Below are 17,568 nucleotides of genomic sequence, written 5' to 3'. Positions count from 1 at the left end.
CCCACACAACAAGTAGAATAAACCCACACAACTAGTAGAATAAACCCACACAACAAGTAGAATAAACCCACACAACAAGTAGAATAAACCCACACAACAAGTAGAATAAACCCACACAACAAGTAGAATAAACCCACACAACAACTAGAATAAACCCACACGACAACTAGAATAAACCCACACACCAAGAAGAATAAACCCACACAACAAGTAGAATAAACCAACACAAGTAGAATAAACCCACACAACAAGTAGAATAAACCCACACAACAAGTAGAATAAACCCACACACCAAGTATAATAAACCCACACAACAAGTAGAATAAACCCACACAAAAGGTAGAATAAACCCACACAACAAGTAGAATAAACCCACACACCAAGTATAATAAACCCACACAACAAGTAGAATAAACCCACACAAGTAGAATAAACCCATACAACAAGTAGAATAAACCCACACAACAAGTAGAATAAACCCACACAACTAGAATAAACCCACTCAACTAGAATAAACCCACACAACAAATGGAATAAACCCACACAACAAATTGAATAAACCCACACAACAAGTAGAATAAACCCACACAACAACTAGAATAAACCCACACACCAAGTATAATAAACCCACACAACAAGTAGAATAAACCCACACAAGTAGAATAAACCCACACAACAAGTAGAATAAACCCACACAACAAGTAGAATAAACCCACACAACAAGTAGAATAAACCCACACAACAAGTAGAATAAACCCACACAACAAGTAGAATAAACCCACACAACAACTAGAATAAACCCACACAACAAGTAGAATAAACCCACACAACAAGTAGAATAAACCCACACAACAAGTAGAATAAACCCACATAACAAGTAGAATAAACCCACACAACAAGTAGAATAAACCCACACAACAAGTAGAATAAACCCACACAACAAGTAGAATAAACCCACACAACAAGTAGAATAAACCCACACAAGTAGAATAAACCCACACAACAAGTAGAATAAACCCACACACCAAGTAGAATAAACCCACACAACAAGTAGAATAAACCCACACAACAAGTAGAATAAACCCACACAACAAGTAGAATAAACCCACACAAGTAGAATAAACCCACACAAGTAGAATAAACCCACACAAGTAGAATAAACCCACACAACAAGTAGAATAAAACCACACAACAAGTAGAATAAACCCACACACCAAGTAGAATAAACCCACACAACAAGTAGAATAAACCCACACAAGTAGAATAAACCCACACAAGTAGAAAAAACCCACACAACAAGTAGAATAAACCCACACAAGTAGAATAAACCCACACAAGTAGAATAAACCCACACAACAAGTAGAATAAAACCACACAACAAGTAGAATAAACCCACACACCAAGTAGAATAAACCCACACAAGTAGAATAAACCCACACAAGTAGAATAAACCCACACAACAAGTAGAATAAACCCACACAACAAGTAGAATAAACCCACACACCAAGTAGAATAAACCCACACAAGTAGAATAAACCCACACAACAAGTAGAATAAACCCACACAAGTAGAATAAACCCACACAAGTAGAATAAACCCACACAACAAGTAGAATAAACCCACACACCAAGTAGAATAAACCCACACACCAAGTATAATAAACCCACACAAAGAGTAGAATAAACCCACACAACAAGTAGAATAAACCCACATAACAAGTAGAATAAACCCACACAACAAGTAGAATAAACCCACACAACAAGTAGAATAAACTCACACAACAAGTAGAATAAACCCACACAACAAGTAGAATAAACCCACACAACTAGAATAAACCCACACAACAACTAGTATAAACCCACACAACAAGTAGAATAAACCCACACAACAAGTAGAATAAACCCACACAACAACTAGAATAAACCCACACAAGTAGAATAAACCCACACAACAAGTAGAATAAACCCACACAACAAGTAGAATAAACCCACACAACAAGTAGAATAAACCCACACAAGTAGAATAAACCCACACAACAAGTAGAATAAACCCACACAACAAGTAGAATAAACCCACACAAGTAGAATAAACCCACACAAGTAGAATAAACCCACACACCAAGTAGAATAAACCCACACAACAAGTAGAATAAACCCACACACCAAGTAGAATAAACCCACACAACAACTAGAATAAACCCACACAACAAGTAGAATAAACCCACACAACAAGTAGAATAAACCCACACAACAAGTAGAATAAACCCACACAAGTGGAATAAACCCACACACCAAGTAGAATAAACCCACACAACAACTAGAATAAACCCACACAACAAGTAGAATAAACCCACACAACAAGTAGAATAAACCCACACAACAAGTAGAATAAACCCACACAAGTGGAATAAACCCACACAACAAGTAGAATAAACCCACACAACAAGTAGAATAAACCCACACAACAAGTAGAATAAACCCACACAACAAGTAGAATAAACCCACACAAGTAGAATAAACCCACACAAGTAGAATAAACCCACACAACAAGTAGAATAAACCCACACAACAAGTAGAATAAACCCACACAACAAGTAGAATAAACCCACACAACAAGTAGAATAAACCCACACAAGTAGAATAAACCCACACAACAAGTAGAATAAACCCACACAAGTAGAATAAACCCACACAAGTAGAATAAACCCACACAACAAGTAGAATAAACCCACACAACAAGTAGAATAAACCCACACAACAAGTAGAATAAACCCACACAACAAGTAGAATAAACCCACACAACTAGAATAAACCCACACAACAAGTAGAATAAACCCACACAACAAGTAGAATAAACCCACACAACAAGTAGAATAAACCCACACAACAAGTAGAATAAACCCACACAACAAGTAGAATAAACCCACACAAGTAGAATAAACCCACACAACAAGTAGAATAAACCCACACAACAAGTAGAATAAACCCACACAACTAGAATAAACCCACACAACAACTAGAATAAACCCACACACCAAGTGGAATCAATGACTGACCTTGCAGATACATCAGCTCCAAAGTTTAAGAGAATTTGAGCGACCTTATGATGGCCATAGCGTGCAGCTACATGCAGGGCTGTGTTGGAGTTTTCATCCTCATCATTGACTATAGTCTTGTCATGCTTGATTAGCTCTCTCACTATACTGAAATTTCAGGAATTTAACATACTAAAGGTGTCAACTGACTTGGTCCTCCCACACTAAAGGTGTCAACTGACTTGGTCCTCCCACACTAAAAGTGTCAACTTACTTGGTCCTCCCACACTAAAGGTGTCAATGGTCCTCCCACACTAAAGGTGTGAATGGTCCTCCCACACTAAAGGTGTGAATGGTCCTCCCACACTAAAGGTGTCAATGGTCCTCCCACACTAAAGGTGTCAACTGACTTGGTCCTCCCACACTAAAGGTGTCAATGGTCCTCCCACACTAAAGGTGTCAATGGTCCTCCCACACTAAAGGTGTCAATTGACTTGGTCCTCCCACACTAAAGGTGTCAACTGACTTGGTCCTCCCACACTAAAGGTGTCAATGGTCCTCCCACACTAAAGGTGTCAACTGACTTGGTCCTCCCACACTAAAGGTGTCAACTGACTTGGTCCTCCCACACTAAAGGTGTCAACTGACTTGGTCCTCCCACACTAAAGGTGTCAATGGTCCTCCCACACTAAAGGTGTCAATGGTCCTCCCACACTAAAGGTGTCAATGGTTCTCCCACACTAAAAGTGTCAACTGACTTGGTCCTCCCACACTAAAGGTGTCAACTGACTTGGTCCTCCCACACTAAAGGTGTCAATGGTCCTCCCACACTAAAAGTGTCAACTGACTTGGTCCTCCCACACTAAAGGTGTGAATGGTCCTCCCACACTAAAGGTGTCAACTGACTTGGTCCTCCCACACTAAAGGTGTCAATGGTTCTCCCACACTAAAGGTGTCAACTGACTTGGTCCTCCCACACTAAAGGTGTCAACTGACTTGGTCCTCCCACACTAAAGGTGTCAATGGTCCTCCCACACTAAAGGTGTCAATGGTCCTCCCACACTAAAGGTGTCAATGGTCCTCCCACACTAAAGGTGTCAATGGTCCTCCCACACTAAAGGTGTCAATGGTCCTCCCACACTAAAGGTGTCAATGGTCCTCCCACACTAAAGGTGTCAATGGTCCTCCCACACTAAAGGTGTCAATGGTCCTCCCACACTAAAGGTGTCAATGGTCCTCCCACACTAAAGGTGTCAACTGACTTGGTCCTCCCACACTAAAGGTGTCAACTTACTTGGTCCTCCCACACTAAAGGTGTCAACTGACTTGGTCCTCCCACACTAAAGGTGTCAACTGACTTGGTCCTCCCACACTAAAGGTGTCAATGGTCCTCCCACACTAAAGGTGTGAATGGTCCTCCCACACTAAAGGTGTCAACTTACTTGGTCCTCCCACACTAAAGGTGTCAATGGTCCTCCCACACTAAAGGTGTCAACTTACTTGGTCCTCCCACACTAAAGGTGTCAACTGACTTGGTCCTCCCACACTAAAGGTGTCAACTGACTTGGTCCTCCCACACTAAAGGTGTCAATGGTCCTCCCACACTAAAGGTGTCAACTGACTTGGTCCTCCCACACTAAAGGTGTCAACTGACTTGGTCCTCCCACACTAAAGGTGTCAATGGTCCTCCCACACTAAAGGTGTCAACTTACTTGGTCCTCCCACACTAAAGGTGTCAACTGACTTGGTCCTCCCACACTAAAGGTGTCAACTTACTTGGTCCTCCCACACTAAAGGTGTCAACTGACTTGGTCCTCCCACACTAAAGGTGTCAACTGACTTGGTCCTCCCACACTAAAGGTGTCAACTGACTTGGTCCTCCCACACTAAAGGTGTCAATGGTCCTCCCACACTAAAGGTGTCAACTGACTTGGTCCTCCCACACTAAAGGTGTCAACTGACTTGGTCCTCCCACACTAAAGGTGTCAATGGTCCTCCCACACTAAAGGTGTCAACTTACTTGGTCCTCCCACACTAAAGGTGTCAACTGACTTGGTCCTCCCACACTAAAGGTGTCAACTTACTTGGTCCTCCCACACTAAAGGTGTCAATGGTCCTCCCACACTAAAGGTGTCAACTTACTTGGTCCTCCCACACTAAAGGTGTCAATGGTCCTCCCACACTAAAGGTGTCAACTTACTTGGTCCTCCCACACTAAAGGTGTCAACTTACTTGGTCCTCCCACACTAAAGGTGTCAATGGTCCTCCCACACTAAAGGTGTCAACTTACTTGGTCCTCCCACACTAAAGGTGTCAACTTACTTGGTCCTCCCACACTAAAGGTGTCAATGGTCCTCCCACACTAAAGGTGTGAATGGTCCTCCCACACTAAAGGTGTCAACTGACTTGGTCCTCCCACACTAAAGGTGTCAACTGACTTGGTCCTCCCACACTAAAGGTGTCAACTGACTTGGTCCTCCCACACTAAAGGTGTCAATGGTCCTCCCACACTAAAGGTGTCAATGGTCCTCCCACACTAAAGGTGTCAACTGACTTGGTCCTCCCACACTAAAGGTGTCAATGGTCCTCCCACACTAAAGGTGTCAACTGACTTGGTCCTCCCACACTAAAGGTGTCAATGGTCCTCCCACACTAAAGGTGTCAACTTACTTGGTCCTCCCACACTAAAGGTGTCAACTTACTTGGTCCTCCCACACTAAAGGTGTCAATGGTTCTCCCACACTAAAGGTGTCAACTTACTTGGTCCTCCCACACTAAAGGTGTCAATGGTCCTCCCACACTAAAGGTGTCAACTTACTTGGTCCTCCCACACTAAAGGTGTCAACTTACTTGGTCCTCCCACACTAAAGGTGTCAATGGTCCTCCCACACTAAAGGTGTCAATGGTCCTCCCACACTAAAGGTGTCAACTGACTTGGTCCTCCCACACTAAAGGTGTCAACTGACTTGGTCCTCCCACACTAAAGGTGTCAACTGACTTGGTCCTCCCACACTAAAGGTGTCAATGGTCCTCCCACACTAAAGGTGTCAATGGTCCTCCCACACTAAAGGTGTCAATGGTTCTCCCACACTAAAGGTGTCAACTGACTTGGTCCTCCCACACTAAAGGTGTCAATGGTTCTCCCACACTAAAGGTGTCAACTGACTTGGTCCTCCCACACTAAAGGTGTCAACTTACTTGGTCCTCCCACACTAAAGGTGTCAACTGACTTGGTCCTCCCACACTAAAGGTGTCAATGGTTCTCCCACACTAAAGGTGTCAACTGACTTGGTCCTCCCACACTAAAGGTGTCAACTTACTTGGTCCTCCCACACTAAAGGTGTCAACTGACTTGGTCCTCCCACACTAAAGGTGTCAATGGTTCTCCCACACTAAAGGTGTCAACTGACTTGGTCCTCCCACACTAAAGGTGTCAATGGTTCTCCCACACTAAAGGTGTCAACTGACTTGGTCCTCCCACACTAAAGGTGTCAATGGTCCTCCCACACTAAAGGTGTCAATGGTCCTCCCACACTAAAGGTGCCAACTGACTTGGTCCTCCCACACTAAAGGTGTCAACTGACTTGGTCCTCCCACACTAAAGGTGTCAACTGACTTGGTCCTCCCACACTAAAGGTGTCAATGGTTCTCCCACACTAAAGGTGTCAACTGACTTGGTCCTCCCACACTAAAGGTGTCAATGGTTCTCCCACACTAAAGGTGTCAACTGACTTGGTCCTCCCACACTAAAGGTGTCAATGGTCCTCCCACACTAAAGGTGTCAATGGTCCTCCCACACTAAAGGTGTCAATGGTTCTCCCACACTAAAGGTGTCAACTGACTTGGTCCTCCCACACTAAAGGTGTCAATGGTCCTCCCACACTAAAGGTGTCAATGGTTCTCCCACACTAAAGGTGTCAACTGACTTGGTCCTCCCACACTAAAGGTGTCAATGGTCCTCCCACACTAAAGGTGTCAATGGTCCTCCCACACTAAAGGTGCCAACTGACTTGGTCCTCCCACACTAAAGGTGTCAACTGACTTGGTCCTCCCACACTAAAGGTGTCAACTGACTTGGTCCTCCCACACTAAAGGTGTCAATGGTTCTCCCACACTAAAGGTGTCAACTGACTTGGTCCTCCCACACTAAAGGTGTCAATGGTTCTCCCACACTAAAGGTGTCAACTGACTTGGTCCTCCCACACTAAAGGTGTCAATGGTCCTCCCACACTAAAGGTGTCAATGGTCCTCCCACACTAAAGGTGTCAATGGTCCTCCCACACTAAAGGTGTCAATGGTCCTCCCACACTAAAGGTGTCAATGGTCCTCCCACACTAAAGGTGTCAATGGTTCTCCCACACTAAAGGTGTCAATGGTCCTCCCACACTAAAGGTGTCAACTGACTTGGTCCTCCCACACTAAAGGTGTCAACTTACTTGGTCCTCCCACACTAAAGGTGTGAATGGTCCTCCCACACTAAAGGTGTCAACTGACTTGGTCCTCCCACACTAAAGGTGTCAACTGACTTGGTCCTCCCACACTAAAGGTGTCAACTGACTTGGTCCTCCCACACTAAAGGTGTCAATGGTCCTCCCACACTAAAGGTGTCAATGGTCCTCCCACACTAAAGGTGTCAACTGACTTGGTCCTCCCACACTAAAGGTGTCAATGGTCCTCCCACACTAAAGGTGTCAACTGACTTGGTCCTCCCACACTAAAGGTGTCAATGGTCCTCCCACACTAAAGGTGTCAACTTACTTGGTCCTCCCACACTAAAGGTGTCAACTTACTTGGTCCTCCCACACTAAAGGTGTCAATGGTTCTCCCACACTAAAGGTGTCAACTTACTTGGTCCTCCCACACTAAAGGTGTCAATGGTCCTCCCACACTAAAGGTGTCAACTTACTTGGTCCTCCCACACTAAAGGTGTCAACTTACTTGGTCCTCCCACACTAAAGGTGTCAATGGTCCTCCCACACTAAAGGTGTCAATGGTCCTCCCACACTAAAGGTGTCAACTGACTTGGTCCTCCCACACTAAAGGTGTCAACTGACTTGGTCCTCCCACACTAAAGGTGTCAACTGACTTGGTCCTCCCACACTAAAGGTGTCAATGGTCCTCCCACACTAAAGGTGTCAATGGTCCTCCCACACTAAAGGTGTCAATGGTTCTCCCACACTAAAGGTGTCAACTGACTTGGTCCTCCCACACTAAAGGTGTCAATGGTTCTCCCACACTAAAGGTGTCAACTGACTTGGTCCTCCCACACTAAAGGTGTCAACTTACTTGGTCCTCCCACACTAAAGGTGTCAACTGACTTGGTCCTCCCACACTAAAGGTGTCAATGGTTCTCCCACACTAAAGGTGTCAACTGACTTGGTCCTCCCACACTAAAGGTGTCAACTTACTTGGTCCTCCCACACTAAAGGTGTCAACTGACTTGGTCCTCCCACACTAAAGGTGTCAATGGTTCTCCCACACTAAAGGTGTCAACTGACTTGGTCCTCCCACACTAAAGGTGTCAATGGTTCTCCCACACTAAAGGTGTCAACTGACTTGGTCCTCCCACACTAAAGGTGTCAATGGTCCTCCCACACTAAAGGTGTCAATGGTCCTCCCACACTAAAGGTGCCAACTGACTTGGTCCTCCCACACTAAAGGTGTCAACTGACTTGGTCCTCCCACACTAAAGGTGTCAACTGACTTGGTCCTCCCACACTAAAGGTGTCAATGGTTCTCCCACACTAAAGGTGTCAACTGACTTGGTCCTCCCACACTAAAGGTGTCAATGGTTCTCCCACACTAAAGGTGTCAACTGACTTGGTCCTCCCACACTAAAGGTGTCAATGGTCCTCCCACACTAAAGGTGTCAATGGTCCTCCCACACTAAAGGTGTCAATGGTCCTCCCACACTAAAGGTGTCAATGGTCCTCCCACTCTAAAGGTGTCAATGGTTCTCCCACACTAAAGGTGTCAATGGTCCTCCCACACTAAAGGTGTCAATGGTTCTCCCACACTAAAGGTGTCAATGGTCCTCCCACACTAAAGGTGTCAACTGACTTGGTCCTCCCACACTAAAGGTGTCAACTTACTTGGTCCTCCCACACTAAAGGTGTCAATGGTCCTCCCACACTAAAGGTGCCAACTGACTTGGTCCTCCCACACTAAAGGTGTCAATGGTCCTCCCACACTAAAGGTGTCAATGGTCCTCCCACACTAAAGGTGTCAATGGTCCTCCCACACTAAAGGTGTCAATGGTCCTCCCACACTAAAGGTGTCAATGGTTCTCCCACACTAAAGGTGTCAATGGTCCTCCCACACTAAAGGTGTCAACTGACTTGGTCCTCCCACACTAAAGGTGTCAACTTACTTGGTCCTCCCACACTAAAGGTGTCAATGGTCCTCCCACACTAAAGGTGCCAACTGACTTGGTCCTCCCACACTAAAGGTGTCAATGGTCCTCCCACACTAAAAGTGTCAACTGACTTGGTCCTCCCACACTAAAGGTGTCAATGGTTCTCCCACACTAAAGGTGTCAACTGACTTGGTCCTCCCACACTAAAGGTGTCAATGGTCCTCCCACACTAAAGGTGTCAATGGTCCTCCCACACTAAAGGTGTCAATGGTCCTCCCACACTAAAGGTGTCAACTGACTTGGTCCTCCCACACTAAAGGTGTCAACTGACTTGGTCCTCCCACACTAAAGGTGTCAATGGTCCTCCCACACTAAAGGTGTCAACTGACTTGGTCCTCCCACACTAAAGGTGTCAACTGACTTGGTCCTCCCACACTAAAGGTGTCAATGGTCCTCCCACACTAAAGGTGTCAATGGTCCTCCCACACTAAAGGTGTCAATGGTCCTCCCACACTAAAGGTGTCAACTGACTTGGTCCTCCCACACTAAAGGTGTCAACTGACTTGGTCCTCCCACACTAAAGGTGTCAATGGTTCTCCCACACTAAAGGTGTCAACTGACTTGGTCCTCCCACACTAAAGGTGTCAATGGTTCTCCCACACTAAAGGTGTCAACTGACTTGGTCCTCCCACACTAAAGGTGTCAATGGTCCTCCCACACTAAAGGTGTCAACTTACTTGGTCCTCCCACACTAAAGGTGTCAACTGACTTGGTCCTCCCACACTAAAGGTATCAATGGTTCTCCCACACTAAAGGTGTCAACTGACTTGGTCCTCCCACACTAAAGGTGTCAACTGACTTGGTCCTCCCACACTAAAGGTGTCAATGGTTCTCCCACACTAAAGGTGTCAACTGACTTGGTCCTCCCACACTAAAGGTGTCAATGGTCCTCCCACACTAAAGGTGTCAACTGACTTGGTCCTCCCACACTAAAGGAGTCAACTGACTTGGTCCTCCCACACTAAAGGTGTCAATGGTCCTCCCACACTAAAGGTGTCAATGGTCCTCCCACACTAAAGGTGTCAATGGTCCTCCCACACTAAAGGTGTCAATGGTTCTCCCACACTAAAGGTGTCAACTGACTTGGTCCTCCCACACTAAAGGTGTCAATGGTCCTCCCACACTAAAAGTGTCAATGGTCCTCCCACACTAAAGGTGTCAATGGTTCTCCCACACTAAAGGTGTCAACTGACTTGGTCCTCCCACACTAAAGGTGTCAACTTACTTGGTCCTCCCACACTAAAGGTGTCAACTGACTTGGTCCTCCCACACTAAAGGTGTCAATGGTCCTCCCACACTAAAGGTGTCAACTGACTTGGTCCTCCCACACTAAAGGTGTCAATGGTTCTCCCACACTAAAGGTGTCAACTGACTTGGTCCTCCCACACTAAAGGTGTCAACTGACTTGGTCCTCCCACACTAAAGGTGTCAACTGACTTGGTCCTCCCACACTAAAGGTGTCAATGGTCCTCCCACACTAAAGGTGTCAATGGTCCTCCCACACTAAAGGTGTCAACTGACTTGGTCCTCCCACACTAAAGGTGTCAATGGTCCTCCCACACTAAAGGTGTCAACTTACTTGGTCCTCCCACACTAAAGGTGTCAATGGTCCTCCCACACTAAAGGTGTCAACTGACTTGGTCCTCCCACACTAAAGGTGTCAATGGTCCTCCCACACTAAAGGTGTCAACTTACTTGGTCCTCCCACACTAAAGGTGTCAATGGTCCTCCCACACTAAAGGTGTCAACTGACTTGGTCCTCCCACACTAAAGGTGTCAATGGTCCTCCCACACTAAAGGTGTCAACTTACTTGGTCCTCCCACACTAAAGGTGTCAATGGTCCTCCCACACTAAAGGTGCCAACTTACTTGGTCCTCCCACACTAAAGGTGTCAACTGACTTGGTCCTCCCACACTAAAGGTGTCAACTGACTTGGTCCTCCCACACTAAAGGTGTCAACTGACTTGGTCCTCCCACACTAAAGGTGTCAATGGTCCTCCCACACTAAAGGTGTCAATGGTCCTCCCACACTAAAGGTGTCAATGGTCCTCCCACACTAAAGGTGTCAATGGTTCTCCCACACTAAAGGTGTCAATGGTCCTCCCACACTAAAGGTGTCAACTGACTTGGTCCTCCCACACTAAAGGTGTCAACTGACTTGGTCCTCCCACACTAAAGGTGTCAATGGTCCTCCCACACTAAAGGTGTCAACTGACTTGGTCCTCCCACACTAAAGGTGTCAACTGACTTGGTCCTCCCACACTAAAGGTGTCAATGGTCCTCCCACACTAAAGGTGTGAATGGTCCTCCCACACTAAAGGTGTCAACTGACTTGGTCCTCCCACACTAAAGGTGTCAACTTACTTGGTCCTCCCACACTAAAGGTGTCAACTTACTTGGTCCTCCCACACTAAAGGTGTCAATGGTCCTCCCACACTAAAGGTGTCAATGGTCCTCCCACACTAAAGGTGTCAACTTACTTGGTCCTCCCACACTAGAGGTGTCAACTTACTTGGTCCTCCCACACTAAAGGTGTCAACTTACTTGGTCCTCCCACACTAAAGGTGTCAATGGTCCTCCCACACTAAAGGTGTCAACTTACTTGGTCCTCCCACACTAAAGGTGTCAACTGACTTGGTCCTCCCACACTAAAGGTGTCAATGGTCCTCCCACACTAAAGGTGTCAACTGACTTGGTCCTCCCACACTAAAGGTGTCAACTTACTTGGTCCTCCCACACTAAAGGTGTCAATGGTCCTCCCACACTAAAGGTGTCAATGGTCCTCCCACACTAAAGGTGTCAATGGTCCTCCCACACTAAAGGTGTCAACTGACTTGGTCCTCCCACACTAAAGGTGTCAACTGACTTGGTCCTCCCACACTAAAGGTGTCAACTGACTTGGTCCTCCCACACTAAAGGTGTCAACTTACTTGGTCCTCCCACACTAAAGGTGTCAATGGTCCTCCCACACTAAAGGTGTCAACTGACTTGGTCCTCCCACACTAAAGGTGTCAACTTACTTGGTCCTCCCACACTAAAGGTGTCAATGGTCCTCCCACACTAAAGGTGTCAATGGTCCTCCCACACTAAAGGTGTCAATGGTCCTCCCACACTAAAGGTGTCAATGGTCCTCCCACACTAAAGGTGTCAACTGACTTGGTCCTCCCACACTAAAGGTGTCAACTTACTTGGTCCTCCCACACTAAAGGTGTCAATGGTCCTCCCACACTAAAGGTGTCAACTGACTTGGTCCTCGCACACTAAAGGTGTCAACTTACTTGGTCCTCCCACACTAAAGGTGTCAACTGACTTGGTCCTCCCACACTAAAGGTGTCAATGGTCCTCCCACACTAAAGGTGTCAACTGACTTGGTCCTCCCACACTAAAGGTGTCAACTGACTTGGTCCTCCCACACTAAAGGTGTCAACTGACTTGGTCCTCCCACACTAAAGGTGTCAATGGTCCTCCCACACTAAAGGTGTCAACTGACTTGGTCCTCGCACACTTAAGGTGTCAACTTACTTGGTCCTCCCACACTAAAGGTGTCAACTGACTTGGTCCTCCCACACTAAAGGTGTCAATGGTCCTCCCACACTAAAGGTGTCAACTGACTTGGTCCTCGCACACTAAAGGTGTCAACTGACTTGGTCCTCCCACACTAAAGGTGTCAACTGACTTGGTCCTCCCACACTAAAGGTGTCAACTGACTTGGTCCTCCCACACTAAAGGTGTCAACTGACTTGGTCCTCCCACACTAAAGGTGTCAACTGACTTGGTCCTCCCACACTAAAGGTGTCAATGGTCCTCCCACACTAAAGGTGTCAATGGTCCTCCCACACTAAAGGTGTCAACTGACTTGGTCCTCCCACACTAAAGGTGTCAACTGACTTGGTCCTCCCACACTAAAGGTGTCAACTGACTTGGTCCTCCCACACTAAAGGTGTCAATGGTCCTCCCACACTAAAGGTGCCAACTGACTTGGTCCTCCCACACTAAAGGTGTCAATGGTTCTCCCACACTAAAAGTGTCAATGGTCCTCCCACACTAAAGGTGTCAACTGACTTGGTCCTCCCACACTAAATGTGTCAATGGTTCTCCCACACTAAAAGTGTCAATGGTCCTCCCACACTAAAGGTGTCAACTGACTTGGTCCTCCCACACTAAAGGTGTCAATGGTCCTCCCACACTAAAGGTGTCAATGGTCCTCCCACACTAAAAGTGTCAATGGTCCTCCCACACTAAAGGTGTCAACTGACTTGGTCCTCCCACACTAAAAGTGTCAATGGTCCTCCCACACTAAAAGTGTCAATGGTCCTCCCACACTAAAGGTGTCAACTGACTTGGTCCTCGCACACTAAAGGTGTCAACTTACTTGGTCCTCCCACACTAAAGGTGTCAACTGACTTGGTCCTCCCACACTAAAGGTGTCAATGGTCCTCCCACACTAAAGGTGTCAACTGACTTGGTCCTCCCACACTAAAGGTGTCAATGGTCCTCCCACACTAAAGGTGCCAACTGACTTGGTTCTCCCACACTAAAGGTGTCAACTGACTTGGTCCTCCCACACTAAAGGTGTCAATGGTCCTCCCACACTAAAGGTGTCAACTGACTTGGTCCTCCCACACTAAAGGTGTCAATGGTCCTCCCACACTAAAGGTGCCAACTGACTTGGTTCTCCCACACTAAAGGTGTCAATGGTCCTCCCACACTAAAGGTGTCAATGGTCCTCCCACACTAAAGGTGTCAATGGTCCTCCCACACTAAAGGTGTCAATGGTTCTCCCACACTAAAGGTGTCAACTGACTTGGTCCTCCCACACTAAAGGTGTCAATGGTTCTCCCACACTAAAGGTGTCAACTGACTTGGTCCTCCCACACTAAAGGTGTCAACTGACTTGGTCCTCCCACACTAAAGGTGTCAATGGTCCTCCCACACTAAAGGTGTCAATGGTCCTCCCACACTAAAGGTGTCAATGGTCCTCCCACACTAAAGGTGTCAATGGTTCTCCCACACTAAAGGTGTCAACTGACTTGGTCCTCCCACACTAAAGGTGTCAATGGTCCTCCCACACTAAAGGTGTCAATGGTCCTCCCACACTAAAGGTGTCAATGGTCCTCCCACACTAAAGGTGTCAACTGACTTGGTCCTCCCACACTAAAGGTGTCAATGGTCCTCCCACACTAAAGGTGTCAACTGACTTGGTCCTCCCACACTAAAGGTGTCAACTGACTTGGTCCTCCCACACTAAAGGTGTCAATGGTCCTCCCACACTAAAGGTGTCAACTGACTTGGTCCTCGCACACTAAAGGTGTCAACTTACTTGGTCCTCCCACACTAAAGGTGTCAACTGACTTGGTCCTCCCACACTAAAGGTGTCAACTGACTTGGTCCTCCCACACTAAAGGTGTCAACTGACTTGGTCCTCCCACACTAAAGGTGTCAACTGACTTGGTCCTCCCACACTAAAGGTGTCAATGGTCCTCCCACACTAAAGGTGTCAACTGACTTGGTCCTCCCACACTAAAGGTGTCAATGGTTCTCCCACACTAAAGGTGTCAACTGACTTGGTCCTCCCACACTAAAGGTGTCAATGGTTCTCCCACACTAAAGGTGTCAACTGACTTGGTCCTCACACACTAAAGGTGCCAACTGACTTGGTCCTCCCACACTAAAGGTGTCAATGGTCCTCCCACACTAAAGGTGTCAACTGACTTGGTCCTCCCACACTAAAGGTGTCAATGGTCCTCCCACACTAAAGGTGTCAACTGACTTGGTCCTCCCACACTAAAGGTGTCAATGGTCCTCCCACACTAAAGGTGTCAACTTACTTGGTCCTCCCACACTAAAGGTGTCAACTGACTTGGTCCTCCCACACTAAAGGTGTCAACTGACTTGGTCCTCCCACACTAAAGGTGTCAATGGTCCTCCCACACTAAAGGTGTCAACTGACTTGGTCCTCACACACTAAAGGTGTCAATGGTCCTCCCACACTAAAGGTGTCAACTGACTTGGTCCTCCCACACTAAAGGTGTCAATGGTTCTCCCACACTAAAGGTGTCAACTGACTTGGTCCTCCCACACTAAAGGTGTCAATGGTTCTCCCACACTAAAGGTGTCAACTGACTTGGTCCTCACACACTAAAGGTGCCAACTGACTTGGTCCTCCCACACTAAAGGTGTCAATGGTCCTCCCACACTAAAGGTGTCAACTGACTTGGTCCTCCCACACTAAAGGTGTCAATGGTCCTCCCACACTAAAGGTGTCAACTGACTTGGTCCTCCCACACTAAAGGTGTCAATGGTCCTCCCACACTAAAGGTGTCAACTTACTTGGTCCTCCCACACTAAAGGTGTCAACTGACTTGGTCCTCCCACACTAAAGGTGTCAACTTACTTGGTCCTCCCACACTAAAGGTGTCAACTGACTTGGTCCTCCCACACTAAAGGTGTCAACTGACTTGGTCCTCCCACACTAAAGGTGTCAATGGTCCTCCCACACTAAAGGTGTCAATGGTCCTCCCACACTAAAGGTGTCAACTGACTTGGTCCTCCCACACTAAAGGTGTCAACTGACTTGGTCCTCCCACACTAAAGGTGTCAATGGTCCTCCCACACTAAAGGTGTCAACTGACTTGGTCCTCCCACACTAAAGGTGTCAACTGACTTGGTCCTCCCACACTAAAGGTGTCAATGGTCCTCCCACACTAAAGGTGTCAACTGACTTGGTCCTCCCACACTAAAGGTGTCAACTGACTTGGTCCTCCCACACTAAAGGTGTCAATGGTCCTCCCACACTAAAGGTGTCAACTGACTTGGTCCTCCCACACTAAAGGTGTCAACTGACTTGGTCCTCCCACACTAAAGGTGTCAATGGTCCTCCCACACTAAAGGTGTCAACTTACTTGGTCCTCCCACACTAAAGGTGTCAACTGACTTGGTCCTCCCACACTAAAGGTGTCAATGGTCCTCCCACACTAAAGGTGTCAACTGACTTGGTCCTCCCACACTAAAGGTGTCAACTGACTTGGTCCTCCCACACTAAAGGTGTCAATGGTTCTCCCACACTAAAGGTGTCAACTGACTTGGTCCTCCCACACTAAAGGTGTCAATGGTCCTCCCACACTAAAGGTGTCAACTTACTTGGTCCTCCCACACTAAAGGTGTCAATGGTCCTCCCACACTAAAGGTGCCAACTTACTTGGTCCTCCCACACTAAAGGTGTCAACTGACTTGGTCCTCCCACACTAAAGGTGTCAACTGACTTGGTCCTCCCACACTAAAGGTGTCAACTGACTTGGTCCTCCCACACTAAAGGTGTCAATGGTCCTCCCACACTAAAGGTGTCAATGGTCCTCCCACACTAAAGGTGTCAATGGTCCTCCCACACTAAAGGTGTCAATGGTTCTCCCACACTAAAGGTGTCAATGGTCCTCCCACACTAAAGGTGTCAACTGACTTGGTCCTCCCACACTAAAGGTGTCAACTGACTTGGTCCTCCCACACTAAAGGTGTCAATGGTCCTCCCACACTAAAGGTGTCAACTGACTTGGTCCTCCCACACTAAAGGTGTCAACTGACTTGGTCCTCCCACACTAAAGGTGTCAATGGTCCTCCCACACTAAAGGTGTGAATGGTCCTCCCACACTAAAGGTGTCAACTGACTTGGTCCTCCCACACTAAAGGTGTCAACTTACTTGGTCCTCCCACACTAAAGGTGTCAACTTACTTGGTCCTCCCACACTAAAGGTGTCAATGGTCCTCCCACACTAAAGGTGTCAATGGTCCTCCCACACTAAAGGTGTCAACTTACTTGGTCCTCCCACACTAGAGGTGTCAACTTACTTGGTCCTCCCACACTAAAGGTGTCAACTTACTTGGTCCTCCCACACTAAAGGTGTCAATGGTCCTCCCACACTAAAGGTGTCAACTTACTTGGTCCTCCCACACTAAAGGTGTCAACTGACTTGGTCCTCCCACACTAAAGGTGTCAATGGTCCTCCCACACTAAAGGTGTCAACTGACTTGGTCCTCCCACACTAAAGGTGTCAACTTACTTGGTCCTCCCACACTAAAGGTGTCAATGGTCCTCCCACACTAAAGGTGTCAATGGTCCTCCCA

At 47.0% G+C, this 17,568-nt stretch overlaps 1 protein-coding gene across 3 annotated transcripts in view; it reads right to left on the bottom strand.

Moving 5' to 3' along the window:
* Positions 1-17,568, bottom strand: part of LOC131931181 (transient receptor potential cation channel subfamily A member 1 homolog) — a 132,359-nt gene that overhangs the window by 54,224 nt on the left and 60,567 nt on the right. For all 3 annotated transcript variants that reach the window (XM_059287888.1, XM_059287898.1, XM_059287903.1), the window contains exon 13: positions 3,056-3,202. In XM_059287888.1, coding sequence (XP_059143871.1) covers positions 3,056-3,202 — 147 coding nt within the window. The remainder of the gene's footprint in view (positions 1-3,055; positions 3,203-17,568) is intronic.

The sequence above is a fragment of the Physella acuta genome, unplaced genomic scaffold, assembly GCF_028476545.2.
Source record: "Physella acuta isolate Inbredline_101_S28 unplaced genomic scaffold, ASM2847654v3 ptg000103l, whole genome shotgun sequence".
In the NCBI taxonomy this organism is placed as follows: domain Eukaryota; kingdom Metazoa; phylum Mollusca; class Gastropoda; family Physidae; genus Physella; species Physella acuta.
Note: the sequence above shows the minus strand (reverse complement) of the source record. Positions and strands in the feature narration are given on the sequence as shown.